This window comes from Podarcis liolepis (assembly GCF_965112155.1).
Source record: "Podarcis liolepis genome assembly, chromosome: 7".
In the NCBI taxonomy this organism is placed as follows: Eukaryota; Metazoa; Chordata; class Lepidosauria; order Squamata; family Lacertidae; genus Podarcis; species Podarcis liolepis.
The window spans coordinates 31,705,857-31,723,697 of record NC_139561.1 but is presented as its reverse complement, the minus strand read 5'-3'; the positions used below and the strand labels follow the sequence as shown (position 1 = coordinate 31,723,697).

General features: G+C 42.2%; 1 protein-coding gene across 10 annotated transcripts in view; it reads left to right on the top strand.

Moving 5' to 3' along the window:
- TDRD12 (tudor domain containing 12) overlaps positions 1–17,841 on the top strand; it is a 140,974-nt gene that overhangs the window by 90,315 nt on the left and 32,818 nt on the right. For all 10 annotated transcript variants that reach the window (XM_083512501.1, XM_083512509.1, XM_083512505.1 and 7 more), the window contains exons 19-32: positions 1,673–1,790; positions 3,460–3,599; positions 4,075–4,295; positions 7,472–7,571; positions 9,457–9,644; positions 10,211–10,421; positions 10,603–10,695; positions 11,697–11,866; positions 12,932–13,119; positions 15,014–15,068; positions 16,972–17,070; positions 17,272–17,385; positions 17,468–17,621; positions 17,707–17,773. In XM_083512501.1, the coding sequence (XP_083368627.1) occupies positions 1,673–1,790; positions 3,460–3,599; positions 4,075–4,295; positions 7,472–7,571; positions 9,457–9,644; positions 10,211–10,421; positions 10,603–10,695; positions 11,697–11,866; positions 12,932–13,119; positions 15,014–15,068; positions 16,972–17,070; positions 17,272–17,385; positions 17,468–17,621; positions 17,707–17,773 (1,918 nt within the window). The remainder of the gene's footprint in view (positions 1–1,672; positions 1,791–3,459; positions 3,600–4,074; positions 4,296–7,471; positions 7,572–9,456; positions 9,645–10,210; positions 10,422–10,602; positions 10,696–11,696; positions 11,867–12,931; positions 13,120–15,013; positions 15,069–16,971; positions 17,071–17,271; positions 17,386–17,467; positions 17,622–17,706; positions 17,774–17,841) is intronic.

Below are 17,841 nucleotides of genomic sequence, written 5' to 3'. Positions count from 1 at the left end.
GAATTTTCTTGCGTAAGCCTGTTTATAGATTCTGTATTCAGATCAAGTCTTGTTGTTAAGTCTGTCAATTTCTGTGAATTCTCTGTCAATTTCTTGGTATTTTCTGCCGTCTGTTTTGTTAGATTCTCCAAAGATTGGTTTATCTTAAGAAGGGCTTGCGACACTGCATCCATGGAGACTGCTGTACCTTTTTCTTGTCCTGTTGTCACTGTAGTGGTTATGCCTGAGATCGAGCCTCTTTTCTTGTGTTGCTGCAGCTGTTGTTGATATTGCCTTGTCTTGGCTCTCGTGCTTATCTCCTCTGCTGGGCCACTCATATCCCAAGGTCGTTTCCCACGAGAGCCTTCTCCTAAAGGAAAATTCCACTGTCCCAAAGCGTAGCAACTTTTAATTCACCCTCTAGAGGGAGCAGATCAAAATGTCCACAGACAAAGACAAAAAGTATTTAAAAAGCAACTTTGTCAGGAGGCTCTACATATATATTACAACACTTTCCCAATAGATAAAGTCCCAGCTTTCTCTAATATATTGTGTCCACAAAATCCAGAAACTTTGTAACAAATGAGCAGTAAGGCTTTCCACTTTGTTACTTTCACAGGAGATCACAGTCAGTTCAATGTCCCTTTGTTTTACAAGCAGTTTGTGCCGGGTTAGAGGCTGCAGAGAGTTTCCTTTTCTAAGATTAAAAAATCTACGGTGATAGAAGTTTTCTTGCAGTCAGGCTCTGCTTTGTCAGAGGCATGAAATCTTCGCTTGCAGGAATAAAAAATAAAAAATTATTAGGTAGGAGTTTGACAATGAGATTCAAAAAATGCAGTTGCTGATAATGAGAGTTCACATGTCTGTTCAGTTGGTACCCCTTTTGCAGCAGCCAGCAGGTGATAGTGGGGCTAAGAGGAAGGAGTTCAGAAGTGGAAAGGAAAGGAAAAGACCAATGGGCCAGCCTTGGTTGCCTGTGTTCCGAAACATCCCTGAAGGGAAGGACAAAAGTCCTGCTATGACTGATAAGGCTTTGCCTTGTTTGTGGCGTATTCCCACAACAACCAAAGTCACTGTGTTGATTCCCTTGCTGCAGGGGATGAACGTTTCTTCGGAAGGCACTGCTGGGTTGAAACAGCATAAATTGGCAACACAAGCAGTGCAGCAAAGTTTACAGAGGCAGCATTTTCACTGCTGCTGATAGGTACAAGATCTTACCAAGGAATTGATAAGCATTCCAAATGAATTGATCTGTGTCTCCTTATTTCACAAAAGGCCATGTATTTGTTTGATATCTAAATGAATATAATCATCCAGGGACACATTAGCCTTCATTTAAGGGCTAAATGAAACTGCCCCTTTAGACAGTGATGGGAGTTGCAGTCCCAAAACAACTGGAGGGCCAAACTTGGCCCTCCAGCTGTTTTGGGACTGCAACTCCCATCATCCCTAGCTAACAGGACCAGTGGTCAAGGATGATGGGAATTGTAGTTTCAAAACAGCTGAAGGGCCAAGTTTGGCCACTACTGCTTGAGAACGTAGAATATAAAAGATGACTCATGACCAGAATTTTAATTCTGAATGCAGCAGTGTTCAATTCAGTTTGTTTGTTTTTTAAATCAGAGCATTGTTCAGTAATTATACATTTCTTTTGTAATCCACATTTTTTGAAACCATTCTCTTTTTTAATTAGGCAGTGGAGAGCACTTCAATATTTTGTTTGAAAATGCACCCAAACATTGGATTTCATTTTGATTATGTTTTAGAGCAATGGAAGAAAAAATTTAGCTCTGGCACACATGTTGTACTAGGTAAATAATACTGTTTTTCTCACATATGCTTGCTCTAAAACCTTAAGACTCTCAATCTCTTTCATTACAATTTAATTAGATGTATTATTTGCTATGTTATCATTAAACTGTTCAGATAATTATTGTCTCCCAAAGTGATGCACATTAAAAAAAAAATTAAAGGGGGGGGGTTGCCATCAGGTTTGCAGACTACAGTTTGCAGTTCTAAGCACCCCATGTCAAGAAGCATATTGACAAATGAACATGTGCAGAGGAGGGCAACCAAGATGACTGAGGGTCTGGAAACCAGTTCTTATGAGGGAGTTGGGAAGGTTTAGCTTGGAGTAGAGAAGACTGAGAAGGGATATAATGGCCATCTTCAAATATCTGAAGGGTTGTCACATGGAAGATGGAGCAAGCTTGTTTTCTGCTGGTCCAGAAAGCAGGACCTAAACAAATAGATTCAAATGACGAGAAAGGAGTTTCTGACTATACATTAGGAATAACTTTATGCGTGTAAGAGCTGTTTGACAGTGGAATGGACTCCCTTGAAATGTGACTAGATGGCCCTTTGGGTGCCTTCCAACTCTATGATTCTATGACTTTTGAAAGTGGTTGCCTCTCCTACCATGGAGGTTTTTAAACACAGGTAAAATAACCATCCATCAGGTATTCTTTAGCTGTGATTCCTGTGTTTCAGGGGGTTGGATTAGCTCACCCTTGGGGTCCCTGCCAACCCTACAATTCCATGATTCTATAAAAAAGACAAGGCACACTTGGGAAAGGGAGTGAAAGGAGGGTAGGTAGAGGAGGGAATTCATTCTTCAAGGTTAGAGCAAAGTGCTGAGCTACAAGCATATATATGGTTTCCCTTTGCCTGGTCGTCTTGCTTAAATCTCTTGTTTATGTCTTTTGTTCCTTTGACTGATAGCTGAGGCCAGAGCATCCTTTTCCCTTGCTTCTGCAGCCCCAGAATAACAGGCAGTTGACATCTAGTATGTTTTGGCAGGAAGGGAGGAAGAATGCCAGGTACAGTGGTACCTCAGGTTACAAACACTTTGGGTTTTGAACTCCACTAACCTGGAAGTAGTTGCTCTGGGTTGCAAACTTTGCCCCAGGATGAGAATGGAAATCGCTTGACGGCGGCACAGCAGCAGATCCCATTAGCGAAAGCGCGCCTCAGGTTAAGAACGGTTTGGGGTTAAGAACGGACCTCCAGAACAAATTAAGTTCGTAACCCAAGGTACCACTGTATCTTGCAAAGGTTTTTCCAGTTTCAGACTTGGGGCAACAGGGTATCAAGCAGATTATAACAATTTATGTAACATAAAACCCAGCTAAGGGTTAATCAGTTAACTAAAAAACAGGGAAATTATGATAGAAAAGTTCTCTGTTTGTCTACATCATTTTATGCTATTCCAAATACTTCTGATTGATGATTTTTATACAGCTTGCCAGGTTGGTACTTTTTATCATTACCAGTATTGTCATTTTAAATAGGAGAGTGATAGGAGAGAGATTTGCAGGAGCCCTCCTAGAACTTGAAAATCAGATGATGAGAAGTATGTGTTGGTTAGGAATGAAGTAATAAATTAGTGTTGGTTTGGGACTAAATTAATGTTGTATCCAACATTAATTTCAAAACCCTGCAGTGGTTTTGAATTATATGTTTTTTGGTTTTGCTTTCCAGTTTTAACTGATGACTGCATAAGAACCTTAGGAATTACTGATGCAACTCGGGTCGTTCATTTCAGTTTTCCTGCATCTCCAAGAATTTTCGGTGCACGCTTATACAGTTTGTCTGATAACTTCCAAAACTCAGTTGGAAAGGTTTGTACAAACCAAATGTGGAAATTTCAAACAAAAAATCTCTCCTTGATCCCCTGCCCCTCCTCTATCCTAATATTCTGCCTGTAATCTTCATTCCTCCAGCTCCAACACTCTTGCTCCTTCAATTTTTTTCTCAAAGCGGTTTTCCTGTTGTCTTAGTCCTCCTAACTCCTGACACTTTCTCCCAGAACGCTCACCTGTTTACCTCCAGGCCTATTTCTTCAGTGACATTAGATTAAACCCCTTTTTTCCTAACTTAAATTAAATTTTAAGTGTGCAAGTCTATCTGCTGGGATTTTGATAATGTTGTCATTTGCTTCACTCCCTCTGCTGTCTGCCCCACTGTCAAAATTTTGGTTGCAGGGTTATTGGAGCAGAGACACCTTTTTTACTTTTTGTTGTTGTTGTTAACACCATTACAATACCTGATAATAAAAACTGAAGGCAAATGTTGCATTTTCTCCCCCTTGTGAAGATTTCGTCTCTGGAAAAAGAACAGCCAAATGCAAAATCCATCTTGCTGTTGACAGAAAAGAGTGCACCCCATGCTGTTGGAGTAATGCAGTATTTAAAACGCACAGAAACCAACATTCCACCTGAATTATGCAACTTTACATCTGGAGTGCTGGAGGCCAAAGAAGACAGAAAGAAAGGAAGACCTCTCTGTCGCTACCTTAAAGCATATGGAGTTTGCAAGTAAGAAAATACCTGTTAACTTAGCAACTAGTTTCCTACCTTTAAAAAGACAAAGGGAAATGAAATTACTTATTAGATTCTTAAATGATATGATCACTTGGCAAAAGCAGATTGTCAGTTGTATGGTACAGGCATTCCTGTCAATGATTTGCCAGGGCTATCCACCTGTTCCTCACCACCACATTTGGATAACGCAAGGCAGTGTGGTGGTGGTGGTGGGAGGAGAAATGGCTTGTTCTGCTCTAGAAGAAGAAAAAATGCACAAGGAAAGAAGTGGCTTAGCAAAAGGGTTCTGCCTTAAAATCCTGTGGAGAGGAAAAGGTTCCTTTGAGATTCTATGGTATGAAATTTATGAGATAGGGTTGTGGGAGAAGCTTGATGGACCATTGATCTCTTTGGAAAGATTGGCCCAAAATAAAGATTGAGTTCTGTGAAACAATTTTTTTAAAAAAACGAATAAATGTAGAAACAACTTTAGTTTTTTATATTGGGAAAATTCTTTCATTTTAATGAAAGATTTTATTTGATTCGGCAGAAGTTTATTTAGGATATCTTTTTCTGTAGACAAAATTTATATAGTGTTCTGTGAAATTTTCCTTTTAAAATGACCTGCATATGATTTTTTAAAAAAGAACATCTGGCATATGGGGGGACTATTCAAAAATGTAGCATTTTTACTTGTTCTCTGAGACTGTTACATTTATACCAGCACCCAGAGTCTGCATCCTTCAGCAGTAGCTGGAGAAGGCATAAAAGGTAAAGGTAAAGGTACCCCTGCCCGTACGGGCCAGTCGTGTCCGACTCTGGGGTTGTGCGCCCATCTCACTTAAGAGGCCGGGGGCCAGCGCTGTCCGGAGACACTTCCGGGTCACGTGGCCAGCGTGACAACGCTGCTCTGGTGAGCCAGCACCAGCGCAGCACATGGAAACGCCGTTTACCTTCCCGCTATAAAGCGGTACCTATTTATCTACTTGCACTTAGGGGTGCTTTCAAACTGCTAGGTGGGCAGGAGCTGGGACCGAAGGACGGGAGCTCACCCCGCCGTGGGGATTTGATCCGCCGACCATACGATCGACAAGTCCTAGGCACTGAGGTTTTACCCACAGCGCCACCCGCGTCCCGGAGAAGGCATAGAGACCTTATAAAGAGGAAAATGCATAACTTGTAGACCAGGCTTCCTCAACCTTGGCCCTCCAGATGTTTTGAGACTACAATTCCCATCATCCCTGACCAATGGTCCTGCTAGCTAGGGATCATGGGAGTTGTAGGCCCAAAACATCTGGAGGGCCGAGGTTGAGGAAGCCTCCTGTAGACAGCAATATTGTGCAATAACAAGGAGAAGGAAAATCCAGGGATGATTATTAAAGCACTTGGAAATGCACATTCTGCATTTAGGCTGTGATTTTAACCTAAGTGCATGAGCTGTACCACCAAACTACAGTCCTTTCGATTTCTCCAGGGAATCATGTGGAATTTAAGTGAGCCACCTCCTGTATGGATGACTACTTTGGGGCTCACAGAAGTCTTTTTTCTGAATTTATTTCTCATGGTGAACTGGCGTGCCCTAGTGTACAGTTTGGGAATTACAGCTCTTGAGTTTTGTGAGTCCTGCATTCTGCATTTGTTCCCTGCTTTCCATGGAAGTTGTAGGGATGGTTGTCATTGGCTTCATTTTTGCAAGCAACCGTAAGCCAGGATCAGAAATAAGCCATCGCTTTCCATGAGCATCCAGGGTACTCTTGCACAGATGCTCCTGCTCTTCCTTGCCTGCCTCTGGAAGAAACAAGCAGTGAGGCTTGGTTTAGCATAGCCTGTGAGCTAATGCTCAGAGTCTGTTTCTCACCAAACAAATCACAATAAGTCAGCCAAGGAGAGAAACATCCCACGAGTAGTGGGTCATATGTAGTGTTAAGCGAAACCTCATAGTCTGTCTCTTCCAGATGCAGACAGGCTGGCTGGAGTGGAGTAAAAGTTCTTTCAGCATTGAGTACTGGCATACTGCAAAGGAAATTGTGGTTTATTTCTGGCTAGGGCTTACTGTTAAGTACAAAGCAGGCCAACAGATGCCATTTACAGGTGTCACCCCATTTAAGCATGATTGATTCACCCATGACCGCATATATGTGTGGCACCTGGAAATGAATAATTCAAACCCAGAAATCACAGGAGAGAGATGGAGAATCAACATGGCACGCAAGGAGACATTCCCCGAAGACGACGTCAGTGAGGATAGAGGAAGCCCAGAATAAACCAGAGGTGCAGCTGCACTTTGTTCATGCTTCTCAGCCTAATAGCTGATGTGGAGGGGGGGTAGTGCTTTGCTGCACATCCCCCATCCTCCTGCCAGGCCTAAAGCTTCAATTCTAGTTGTGGATATTTTTGGATACAGTATTTTTGATATGGATTGAAGAGAGAGCGACTTGGACTACTGCAATGCGCTCTATGTGGGGCTACCTTTGAAGGTGACATGGAAACTACAAGTAATCCAGAATGCGGCAGCTAGACTGGTGACTGGGAGTGGCCGCCAAGTCCATATACAGTAACACCAGTCCTGAAAGACCTACATTGGCTCCCAGTACATTTCCGAGCACAATTCAAACTGTTGGTGACTTTTAAAGCCCTAAACGGCCTTGGCTCAGTATATCTGAAGGAGCGACTCCACCCCTATCATTCAGCCCAGACACTAAGATCCAGCTCCAAGGGCCTTTTGGCAGTTTCCTCGCTGTGAGAAGTGAAGTTACAGGGAACCAGGCAGAGGCCCTTCTTGGTAGTGGTGCCCGCCCTGTGGAACACCTTCCCATCAGATGTCAAGGAAAGAAACAATTATCTGACTTTTAGAAGATACCTGAAGACAGCCCTGTTTAGGGAAGTTTTTAGTGTTTGATGTTTTATCGTGTTTTTAATATTCTGTTGGGAGCCACCCAGAGTGGCTGGGGAAACCCAAGCCAGATGGGTAGTGTATAATTTATTTATTTATTTATTTATTTATTTATTTATTTAAAGGGTCCTTAGAGGGTATTCCTCACTTTACATGCTTTCACTTGTGCCAGGAACGTAACCCCTGCCGTAAGTGAAGAGTCACCTGTATTCTTACCAGCCACCTGTATTCTTGTCACCTTCCTGGCATTTGCTCTCTTAAAATACTGAATTCTTCTTTTATCATTATTCTGTCACAGGGATAAGAAACGCTGTCCAGATCGACATCGAGTTAGTTTACAAATAGATGTGCTACAAAAGGTAACAAATGAAACTTTGCCTGCAACTGGAAATGTAACGGTAAGTTAGGGCTTCATTCTTGCATGTTAAACGTGGTGTATCTATCTTCTGGTGGAAGAGAGTTCAGGCCCCAGAGCATGAAAGAATCAGAGCTGAAGATAATTTCTTTTGATCCGCTGATCACAGATCTTCTGCCTTCCCAAACTTCATTTTACATAATAAAATGAATTTTCCTCCTCCACTGCAAATCTTTTACAGATGATCCCCCCCCCTATAGCTGTTAATGCTGGCAAAAGTAAACTGAGCTTTCTTTCTGGAAACTGGACTGTGTTTCATAATAGGCATACTGGGGAACTGGAGCAGCAGTCTTTTTAATTACTGTAAGAAGATACCTTAGATTTCCCCCCAAATTTTTGGAGTGCCTATGGTTGCAAGCTGCTATGTATACATGGCCTTGTCATCACTGATGTAGTATATTACTCAAATTAGATGTGAATGTGGAAGATCTGTGTTGTTAACAAAGCCACTTCCAGGCCTGCCCCAGGAGGTGGGGTTGCGGGCATCACGCCCTTCCCCACGTGAGCGGGGGCTGGTCTCAGCCCCCGCGAGAGCAGGGGAATCCCGTCCGGCCACGCCTCCCGGCCAGCCAATCGGCTGGCTGGAGGGGGCATGGCTTGCCCTATTTAGGGCCGGAGCGGAGGGGGCTCGCCCTCTCTTCTCCAGCTAGCCCCACGTTTCCCCACCCTCCGCCCCTTTAGTTGGGCTTTAGGTAGGTCTGACTTTGCTATGGGCTTCGGCCTGTCGCCGCAAGGGGCATGGTAGGAATTTTTCCCAATTGGCAATTTCCAGCCTTTTGGTTTTTCGCCTACCTCGTAGCAACTCGTCACAACTCTTCGGCATTGGCGGTAGGCATTGGTAAGAAGGGGTTAAGAGGATGTGTGAGGGGGGAGGAACGCCATCACCTCCCCCCAGTAAACGAAGGGTAGTCCGTTAAAGGACTCTGGGGGCGTGGCCCTGTCCGAAGCCTATGGAGGTGTGGGCCAAAGGCACGCCCCAGAGCGGTGACCCGGGGGAGCTCCTAGTCGACGTGCCTCGGCGGGAGACTCCCCCGATCAGTGTTAACCCTTCACCGTGTCTCCAGCAAATGGGCTGGAGACGGATAGTCGTTAGGACCAATGCCTAAGCCAATGCCTCTCATTCCTGAATTCAATAAAGTTGTGGCCTAATTCGCCCAATTAACCTTAATTATGGTGTCTCGTGTGTTTATTTATCTTGGTGGGGGGCGGGAACTCGCCACGCAATCCATCTGCTGCAGTCAGACAGAAAGTGGGGCAGAGCAGCACTCAGTCTGATTTTAAGCTCCAGAGCAGAGTGCAACAGTCAGGGGGCTGAGACTCTCACAGCCCTCTTTCAAGGTACTGTTCCCACTTGGGGAACTAATGCTGGAAGAGAGGTTGATTGATGATACAGAGAAGGAAGCCTTGGGGGGATGCAGTCTCTCTCACTTCCTCCTTTTCTCCTTAAAATGGACCACTTTCCTTACTTGCACATTCTGTATAATTCCAGTAGGTTTGGATAAAACATACAGGGGTCCTTCACTTGCATGTAGTTTAGGTCTCAGAGACTCGGCTCATGTGGGAAAGAGAGGGGAGGGAAACAGTCAAAGAAGAAGAGATTTGTTAAAAGTGCCAGAAATGAGGCCAGAACATGAGAAAAGTGCACCCTCTACACATGCAAGGATGTGGCGAAACCTTTTGGAATGTTTATTACAAGATATGTTTTACATGTTGGTATGAGTTTTCTTGTTTGTTATTATTGCAATCTGAAAAAGATGAGTGATGGAAGCAGGTGAATTTAAAACAAACATTTAAATCCAGTGACTTGGGAATACGCCTATTTGCTAAAGTTGCAGCACTCCTTTTCACATTTATTTCCCCTCTTTCAGATCCTCCCTCTTTTTATTGTGGATGCCACAAACTACTTTGGCCGCATTGTCAGTAAACAGAAAGATCCATATGCAGCTCTTGCAGATGAAGTGAATGCATATTATAAAAAAGCCAAGAATCTTGTCCCTGCTGACCCATTGGAGAAGCTAGCAATGTATGGATTACGTGAAGAAAACACTTTCCACAGGTAGAATGTTTCGCTTCTTCTGCAAACAAATTTTGGTATAATCTAGCCTAGCGGTTTTCTATGCCAGTAAAAGCTATTCAGACCTAGGCACAGAGATGTACAGCTAACAATATAATCTGTACAACATAATTTGTAAATGTTCAATATTTCTGGATGGATTGCTTTAAGCACTTAGCCTCAATATAACTTCCATAAAAAATGTAAACACAAATAAACCTTTAAAGATAGATTTGTGCTGCAATGGCTGGTACAGGGAGAAGAACTGTGTGATCCTAATTCACTGATGTCATAGGCACTGTACAGTGGGTGCCTGTGAAGTCATGAAGTCTCATTAGCAGAATTCACCAACAATGTTGCTGCTACAAGGAAGGGAGAATTGCATTTTAACAGCAGAACTGAACTGCAGTTTTAGTCCTAGATTTCTTGAAATCTGGAAGGAAGTTTAGGAGTATAGCATCATCTCTTAAAGATAAACCTTCTATACAAACACATAAGAATTCTGTTGGTTTAACTTTACCTTATATGTTGGAAATTTTTAAATTTCCCTTTCTTCCATTCTATTACAGGGTCCAGGTGCTTGAAGTACCACCCAAGGGAGAAAACTCTGTATTTTATAGTGTTCATATCAAGTATATAGATGAAGGCAGATTTGGTCAAGTTCAAAATTATAAATTGCTTTACTTACCTGAACAATTCCAAGCTTTGCCCCCTCAAGCAGTGGAATTTATTGTTTGTCGAGTTAAACCCATTGATAATGAAGTGGAATGGAATCCAAAAGTAAGTTTACTCCTTTTTCTTACCTTCATTTGTGTTACGGTACACAGAGAAGTCGGTGCCTAAACTTGTTTCAGTAATGGCCAGCTATTTTTTATTTTTGTTTTTTAAAACAACTTTTTGCAGGTCACTAGCCTGTATTAAGCAAAACATTTGATATCTGAGGATTTTTCTTTTTTGTTAGGTTACGAGATACATTAATCAGATGATCAGAGGGAAAGCTCATGAAGCAAAAATAGTACTTGCTTTGGGAAACACAATTTGGGTGGATCCAGTGGTATGTAGCAAAACATTAAATACTTTATCTAACTGCCTAATAAATTCCAAAGTGAACTTCTTTTAAGTTGGTACTGAGGAGTCTTCCTCCCTCCCTCCCTCCCTCCCTCCCTCCCTCCTTTTGAATATGGGATACTTTGAATGTGGTACAAGATACTTGGTTTTCTCAGGTTTGCCACATTATACCACTTTGATCAGCATGCTCCCAGCTTGGTGGTTGTATTATCAGGTGGTTTTGCTGGGATATTATGGATTTAAGGACCGTGAAAAGAATTATTCGCTGAGGTTTGGTTTAGAAGTCTCCAGTACTGCCATCTTAGTATTTTAACAATGGATAAACAGATTTTACAAATGGTTTGGAAAATCTTCCCAAACATTTGAGCTGCTAGTTTTTAGAGGAGGCATTATTGACATGGCACCGTTTTCACAGTGGGCAACTTTGATTTTAAGAAGGACTTGGCCCCATCTGTATTAGTGATGAAAACATTAATAATTTATCTGGTGGGAGATTTCTGTGTCCAAAAGCACAGAAATTTTGGCAGGAAATTTTTGCAGTCCTTACTGATCATCACAGAGATGTTGAAATAGAACTGGGATTAGCTTTGCTCTCTTTATTTAAAGGGTGCAGAAGGGATCACCCTTGTAAGAATCTGATAAACCACCTCCTTGTGGCAGCACACATGCATCTGGGATTAGAAAGATGCAGACAGATGTACCATTCACAAGTGGTGTGATAGGGTATGGTACTTGGTTTGACTGTGATGATCAGTAAGGATTGCAAAAACTTTCTGCCAAAATTTCTGTGCTTTTGGATACAGAAATCTCCCACCAGAGACAGATCAATGTACCAATCTAAGGGCTCAACTCTAGTTGATAGTTGCAGCAGAAAGAAGGAAGATAAGGAGGTCAGTTTCATAGTCATAACTAGGAAGTTTGAGGGATGAAGGAGCTGCAAACTAGTGGTGTGAAAGCAAATACTACTTATTCATAATTAAATTTCAGGTTCGTGTCACCAGACTTCTAGATCTGAAAACGTCTATTAATGAATACAATATTCGTTCTGAGATCCTGTCTACTGGAATGGGAACTGACAACCCAGAACACATCAGTGAACTCCAGAAGTTATATAGAGATGCTGAAACGGTTCAAGAGGAAAAGGAATTACCTTCATTGTAAGGGAGTGACTTCAATTTCTTCTTTTTAAATTATGAAGCTTTAAAGTTTTAGCTAAAGAAGTGTTGTGTGTACTAAAATTAGAAGGTAACAGTTCAATCACATATTGAGATCATAACAGAGGCTAAGGGATTGCATTAGCTGGCATTCTGTTCTCCTTAATTTTATAGCACTTACATTTTAATAACACCTGTTTAGGTAGTTTTCAGGGGTGTTACAGTATCATTCTCAAACTGGGGTTGATCTGTTTGAGCATTAATTACTTGGTTTGATATTGGTTTTACTGTATTTTACAGTTTATGATGTAAGTCACCTTAGGAGGGGTATATAGTCCTTGAAATGCAATGTATAAATAAGTTAGTAGGGCTTTTGCTCTTGGATACATATGGACAAACTACTCTCGCTATTCTGGTAACCTCTGTTGTTGAGCTTTCACCACATTTTCTCTGAGAGCTCTCCTTGTTTAATAGATTCAGTTCCAAAACTTGTCTTGGTGTGGAACGTCTTGAGTGTCCGGGGTGGGTGTAGCTGGTTTCTAGTGTGCTGGAGTCTCAAATTAGTTTCTAAGGCTGAGATTGACTAGAGAGAGAAGGAAACTTCCCTCCTAGGTGAGTCCTTTCCCAAGTGTCCCTGTGGTGATTCCTTTTTAAACCAGAAGTTTGGGGCAGGCTGCATTTGAGCAGGGAAAGGCTGTTTAACCCTTTCTTCTTGTGTCATTTTCTAACTCAGAATCAGTGTGCCCAAGCTTCTGTTGCACCCAAAGGTAAAAATCTTTGCACCAGAGGATTAAAAACAATGCGGGGAGTATAATTTTTGAGCAGGAAAATGACACAAGTAGAAAGTATTTCATCATCCTTCCTCATCACAGCCTTTTTCCACGCAGACATTCTGCCCCTAGCTGGAGGTTTTAAAAAGCAGGAAGAACTGCAGAACACGTTGAAGCCTCAATGTGCCTTATATTGGCTGGAGACCAACATCACTCGGTGTCTGGACTGCTGCCCATCCAATGAGTAAAATGTTCTTTTAAGCAAAGTGCACTGTAACATCTCACACACCCCTTTTAGGATACATCCACTGAAGTGTGGGGTTAGTGAGCAGGCCGCATCTCCTTCACAAAGCATCTTGGACCAGGCTACTCTCAATTCACAGCCCCCCAAAGAACAAGCCGTATCCAATGTGCAGAATGATGTGCAAGAGGATGATGTTATTACAAATCAGAGTTTTTCTCAAGAAACTTTACAAAATCATCATGGTAAGTATGCTGCCTTGAAAGGACCTTTATGATTGATTGATTGATTGATTGATTGCACACACGTGTGTGTTATCTCCAAATAACGGAAGGTGGCATACACACTGCCTTCCATGTCCAATTTATCCTCAAACAACTCTGTGAAGTAGCTTAGGCTGAGAGTTAGTGACTGGTCCAAAGTCACCCAGGTGGCTTCGTGGCTGAGTGGGGATTACATAAAAAGAGTTGGCTCCAGACCCTAAAATTAATATGCAATAGTTTAAAGGGCACAAGGTTATAGGCTGATATTAAAACAAATATGGAACGACAAATATAAACAGCTGTTAATGCAACAAACAACAACAACAGTAAAGAAGATCGCACATGGGTGACAAGTAACAGGTTTAGGGGGAGGGAAGTGAGGGCATTAATTGAAAAATTGTTAGATATATATGGGACCTAAGAGATTAAGGATAAGGAACTGAAAGAAGAAGACAAATATTAAGGAATAGTAAAATAAGGGAATCTGAGAAGAATCAGTACAAACGAAAATATGAGACTCAAGGTTTTGTCATATACTGTTTTGTCTTGAATTTGAAGTCTTCTGTTGTAAAGATTGTACATAAAATGAATAAAGAAGTGTTACCCTGAACTCTAGCTTGCCAGGTTCAACACCCATCCCCCTGGGTAGCAAAAGGCGTCAACCAAAATTATCATTCCTGGGGGTAAAGCATCTGCTTCAGGCAATGGAGTTTTAGACTCTTTGGAAGCCTACTGTGAACTGCTCATAAAGCACTTTGAGGGTAAAACTGCTCACCCATGTAGCAATCTTGATGCCACATCCATATTTACTACAGTCTCCAGTGAGGTATCCACTACAGCAGCTGCTACAACTTACTAGGATTGGTTTCAGTGGATGTGGATGAGGTCCTTGTAGCCAGCAACATGCCTTCCCATCCTCCTTACCTTATTAAAGTTTGCCAATGAGATATGACCAAGTGGATCCAGGGTGCAGCCAATGCATCCTTGTGGGAGGGAGTGAAAGGGGCAGTGATCTGATGGGCTGCAAATTCCCCCTTTTTTCAGAAAAGTTGCAGCGCCACAATTGCAAGTAGTCTTGGATAAAAGAAATAGTCTCAAACTCATTTCAGTCTGGATTCAGGCCTGGTTATGGGATTGATTCAGCCTTGGTCACCCTAATGGATGATCTTTATCAGGAGAAAGATGGGAAATGTGGCCCTGTTACTCTTTCTTGATCCCTCAGTGACTTTTGAAACCATTGACCATGGAATCCTTCTGAACTGAGTGCTAGGAACCTTCAGGGTGGATGTAGGAATCAGACTTTTAGTGTTGTGGCTCCTCCCCATTGACTATTAGACAGGTTGTCTTTTTGGCACCTACTGAAGATCTTCCTCTTTCAACAAGCCATTTAAGTTAATCTTTCCCAGGCTGTATCTGCATTAGAATTCTTTTAAGGAGTTTTAAAGATTTTTTGTTTGTTTTATTACTTATTGTTTGTGCTCAGGATAGGCAGATATAAATTTAATAAATGGAATTCAACGTCATACTAATATGATTGTTCTATCAGCGCACTCATTTATGCTTGCTAGGTGGAACCATCCCCCCCCCCCCGTGTGCTCTGGGGTGGGGGAGAGTACTACTGATCCTCCAAAGCCAATTTGGGGGTGGGCTAGTGGAACTCCCTGTGCTGGCTTCCACTAGCACAAGTGTTAGCTGAATCTGGGTCCGTTATAACAATAATAATGAATTGCACTTACCAGTTGCTTTTTTATATACAAAAAGTAACCCAATGCAGCTTGCCAAATGTGAAATCTTCCATTTGCCCATATAGCTTTACTGAAGTCCTGTATTTACAGTGTGTGCTGTGTAAAATTAATTTGTTCTGTCTTTCATTTAGACGAAATGACTGCAGCTAAGAAAGCAGATGAATGTCTACAGCCATCTCATGAATGGTATCAATTTTAATTGTTTTGCTTGGAGCTTATGTCGTTCCTAGTCCCAATGCCTTGAGTGGGTAGCAAGGTTTTTCATTTTCTCTCCTTCCCTATCCCAGACCGCCAAAGGCAGTTTCATGCCATTCTTTGAAGAAGTACAGGCATGGACTTTGGCAAGCCTTAAAAGAAAGGGAACTCCAAAGTTTGGTGGGGACAGTCTCTGTGAGTCCTTGTGGGTCCTTGAAGTACATAGTGTATTTCAATAAAACATTACCAAGGTTAGGCTGCTCTGGGCTTTCTTGGCTATTGCTGAAGATGGGCCATAGTGTTGGCACCATCTAAAGCTGCAGAGCTGCTGAGAGCTCCCCTATATCAAGCAAGTATAGTTCAGTCTTGAAAATATGAAGGCCTGAGTGCTGATAGCTGGTTCTCTGGAGGCATGCAGAAGGACTCTAGAAAGCAGTGGGTTAATGGCCCATCTCTGAGAGATAGGAACAGGTGAGTTGAAACTTGAGTCCTGGGCAGCTCCAAAGTGCTGTCCCTCTAGCTCTTTTCCTGACCTTGTCTAGAAAGGGTTCCAAACTCCCATTGTTCTAGGCGCATTTTGCAACACAGAATTTCATTAGCGCAAGTAGTTTCTGAGCTCTGGGCACAGTACTGCGCCTAAGATTTCAGATTAACACTGCAGAGTGGCAGGAAAGGAGGACCTTTTTCTGCCTCCCCACTTCCAGATACACTCTGAAGACTGAAGAAGGGACCCTCTTAAGAATATTAGGGGGTGGGCAGGGAAGATTAGACCATGTGGGAAATGAACATAATATTTTAGCTGCAGTTCATTCATTTTCAGTTTTGTATTGTTATAAAATAACGCACCTAGACATTCCATTGTTGCACCCATAACGTAGCTTTAAGGTGTCATTTAGCTCCTAGCTTTCATATCTGTTTCTAACACTGTCTAAAAAGGGAAACTTCTTCTTTCACTTAGCTCTCTCATCTGTTTCATTGCTTAATTTCTCTATTCTTCAACTTGTTCTGACAGTCTTTTCCCCTCCTTTCTGCAGCTCTCATCTTCTTGTCTGTTTAATATATCAAAAGTCTTTTTTGTTATTCTGAAGGTTTGGTTTTTTTTGGTCAGTTTGAATCTACTTTCTCCCTTAGATCTCCTAGGCACTGTTAGGGATATTAATGGAAGCAAGGAAGCCCAAATCAGGGCACCAGACCATCAGTGGCCTGAGACAACTGTCAGGGCCTCCTCTCCCCACCTTCCCTAGGGCTGTCTAAGGACATGGGCTCTGGGAGAAGGCAGAAGCAAGGAAGCCCGTTTCAGGGAGCAAGTGCTGTCAGCTGGTCCTGGCAGGGAGCCCTCAGTGCCCTAAGAGAACTGATGGAACAGCCCCACTTTCTCTGGGAGTCTTTAAGACCTTTGTATCCTGAGGTAGGGCAAGGAAACCCACGCCAGGGAGCAAGTACCATCAGCAGCTGAGAAACCCATCAGTCTGCCAGAGAAGATTCCCCTGCAACTATAGTTTATACCATTTCTTTGTTTTAGTATTTTTAAGTGGTAAACTGCCTTGGGTCTTGGCAGGAAACAATTGCAATAAAAACATGGAACTGTTTTCCGGAGTCCTCCTGCACGCTCTAGGAAAGAGCACCCACTCTGTGTGAACCAATTGCCCAGCCTGTATATATGAGAAAAGTTTGGGATCTGTATGGTCTGTTACAGTTTTTTGTTTTGTGGGACAAGGGTATGTATGAAAAGCCAGCTTCAGCCATATTTCCATTGCAGAGCGTTGCCGTGAGGGGAGACTCTTAATGGAGCTCCATCACCCCACCCCCGCCAATACGCTTCTTCAAGCTCTTCTGTCTGATTTGCTCTTTTTCCTCTTGTAATGTTGATATTCTTTTCCACATGGGGGTTGAGTCCAACCACAGCAGTTAACCAGATGCTCCCGAGAAGCTCACAAGAAGGGCCCAATGGAGAAAGCCATCCTCAGCTTTCCCAAGCATCTGCTAATCGGAGGTAGGCTGCTTCTGAAGAGGATGTGCCTTTATTGGCTGTCACTTTTGGCATTGTCAAACCTTTTTACTATATGTTGTAGAATCGAGCAGTAGCATTACATGGCTTGTTAACTGAATTACTCCCAGGATATTGGAAATTCCTATGTAGGAATTTGTATTTAAAAATCAAATCCATTTTAACCACTGTTTTTCCTTTTTTTAGCTTCTATCCATCAATAAAATGGTTTGAAAAGCAGGATGTTGTTGTTCTGAAGATAAAATTACAAAATATTACCAGCTACGACTGCAAGTTTTTCTCCCAGAGGATCATTTTCAGGTAGATAGGAAATATTTCACCAAAAAGGATTTAAAAAATGATTTGATTCTGTTTTCAAACTAATATTTTAAAATACTGTCAGTGCTTCTGTAGAAGACAGATTTTATTTGGCTGATATGGAGCTGCAGAAAAATATCATCAAAGAAAAATCAGCTTGTGACCTTAAGAATGGTGAACCTGTCATTACCCTTGCAAAAGAGAAGGCTGAACCTTGGTGCAACTTGCTGAAGCACAAAGTAGGTTGGACATTCAAAAGTGGCTTATGGATCTTAAAATATTGGCATGGTAGACTGAAGTATTCTGAAATGTTCCTTCCAACAGAATCCCCACGTCTCCTTTGATTTTGATTACTTGGATTATTCTGAAGAAAGAAGTCCCTTTTCTGCGGGTAAGCCACTAATTGCATTTTATGTATACATGTCTCTTCGGTCATAGAGGTTATCCAAGAATGGGCCA